Source organism: Echinops telfairi, unplaced genomic scaffold, assembly GCF_000313985.2.
Source record: "Echinops telfairi isolate 266 unplaced genomic scaffold, ASM31398v2 ScPeMD7_3533;HRSCAF=4204_1, whole genome shotgun sequence".
Lineage (NCBI taxonomy): Eukaryota > Metazoa > Chordata > Mammalia > Afrosoricida > Tenrecidae > Echinops > Echinops telfairi.
In genome coordinates this window covers 21,639,375-21,641,576 of record NW_022107432.1, presented here as the reverse complement: position 1 = coordinate 21,641,576, position 2,202 = coordinate 21,639,375, and the positions used below count along the sequence as shown (strand labels likewise).

The following is a 2,202-nucleotide window of genomic DNA, read 5'->3' as shown; positions in this document are numbered from 1 at the left end:
TAAATCTTAAAATTTTAAATATTTTTTTGCCATAAGGTTTCAAAAGTTTGTAAAACGGAATTAAGAGATGATAGCGTTTCCTCATGAATTTTTTTAAGCCCTCTTGTATTAAGTATCTCCATTTGGAGATTAGATATATATTTAATTATAGTTCCTTCTGATTTTCCTTTTGCTTTATTGCGTATGGTGTGTGTGTGTAAATTAAAGCTGGACTTTATTTGGGTGAGTGGTATGAGTTGGAGACTAAGTAAAAGCTTTCCCCAGGTGACTAGCTGATTGCATTTCTTCAAGATAACCTTGTTTCTCCTCAGGCGTCTGGCTGCTCTCCAGAAGAGGAGAGAGCTGCGAGCAGCTGGCATAGAAATTCAGAAGAAAAGGAAAAAGAAGAGAGGGGTTGATTACAATGCAGAAATCCCATTTGAAAAAAAGCCTGCTCTTGGCTTCTATGATACTTCTGAGGAAAATTACCAGGCTCTTGATGCAGATTTCAGGAAATTAAGACAACAGGATCTTGATGGTGAATTAAGATCGTAAGTTGCTTTTCTGAGTATGAAAATGGTATCGTGGGAATTTAATGGAGAGGACCAATGTTATTCTTGTTGGAGCCAGAGGTTTAAAATTATTTCCTCCAGTGTGGCTTCATATTCTTTTGATTAATGGACTTCCCTCTCAGAGACAGTGCATGACCTTCCCTGTCCTGTTTTTCATTCAGGTTACTGTTCTTTCTCTTGAACTGTCAGCTCATAGCTTTCAGCAGACTGTCCATTCACCAAATCAAAGTACTTTAACCTTTATGTACCATTTGCAGATTAGGTAGTTATTTTACTAGTGGGCTGGAGGGATCTGTCTCTCACATGTAATCTGGTTCTTTTTCTCTTTTCCTCATGTTAAATAAAATCAAAAGAAAAAAATTATACATACATTTATAAGTCTCTTCACTTTAATGAAGTGTATATCTATAAAATAGTTCCCATTTATCTATCTATCTATCTATCTATCTATCTATCTATCTATCTATCTAATAGTTCCCTTTTAGAGGGCAGAGGGTTTTGTCTGTTTGTAGAGATTTTTAGAGTTTCTTTCAGTGTTTGTCAGAATATTGTGGGAGAACATTTCATAATGATTGCCAAGGATATTTTAAGTTTCTACTCTTGATTGACCTCCTAGTCCTGCTAACAGGAGTTCCGTTTCTAAGCAACAGATAATATCTACATTAAAATAGGGTTTTCTTGGATTTACTCAATTGTATTTATTTTTCAAATTAGGCTGCATATGTAAAGAGATAAGAAGAGAAAAACTAATCATTTGGCAAGAGTATTTTTATGCAAGTAATGTGTACATTCTTCTTTTTTTTTTTTTGGCAACCACTGTGCCAGAGCTCTTGATTAATCCTGTCAGTTTCACGTATTATATGTTATTTGTGAAAAATATGTTGGAACAGTTCTGGCATAGCAGTTGGCAGATGACATTCTTTATTCCTGAAAACCACAGTTGACCGGATGGAGGGGTGGCCAGTCTTCTTCAGTCTCTGCCTATAGGCACTTGTATATCGGTTGGCTATAGTCATTGTATACAAGTAACTTTGATTTCTGCTCCTTTGACCATCTATGGAGCATTTTGCTTATCATCACAGGGTTGAGTAGTTTAATCTTCAGTACTTATATTTACTAGTGTGCTGTTAATAATAATGACTGTTCTAAGTTTGCATTCTTGAGTACAATGAGTAATGCTGTATTGAACAACTTTTTAGTTGCTACAAATGCAATTATTTGGTCAAAGAATGGGTATTTCTATGGTTTTTAATATTATTGCCTATATGTAAATTAGAACTATTTCTTCTCTACCTTACCCATGTCAGTGAAAAAGAAGGAAGAGATAGAAAAAAAGACAAACAACATTTGAAAAGGAAAAAGGAATCCGATTTACCATCAGCTATTCTTCAAACTAGTGGTGTTTCTGAATTTACTAAGAAGAGAAGCAAATTAGTACTTCCTGCTCCTCAGGTAATCTGATAAACACAGCTTTTTAAAATTTTATTTAATCATTTTATTAGGGGCTCATACAACTCTTATCACATTCCATACATACATAAATATGTACAGTACATTTGTACATTCATTGCCCTCATTCTCAAAACATTTGCTCTCCACCTAAGCCCCTGGCATCAGCTCATTTTCCCCCGCTCCTTCCCCATTCCCCCCT

The 2,202-nt window shown here is 35.1% G+C and overlaps 1 protein-coding gene across 1 annotated transcript in view; it reads left to right on the top strand.

The window, feature by feature from the left end:
• Nucleotides 1–2,202, top strand: part of CDC5L (cell division cycle 5 like) — a 50,089-nt gene that overhangs the window by 9,325 nt on the left and 38,562 nt on the right. The window contains exons 5-6 of the mRNA XM_030886907.2: nt 312–530; nt 1,859–2,003. Coding sequence (XP_030742767.2) covers nt 312–530; nt 1,859–2,003 — 364 coding nt within the window. The remainder of the gene's footprint in view (nt 1–311; nt 531–1,858; nt 2,004–2,202) is intronic.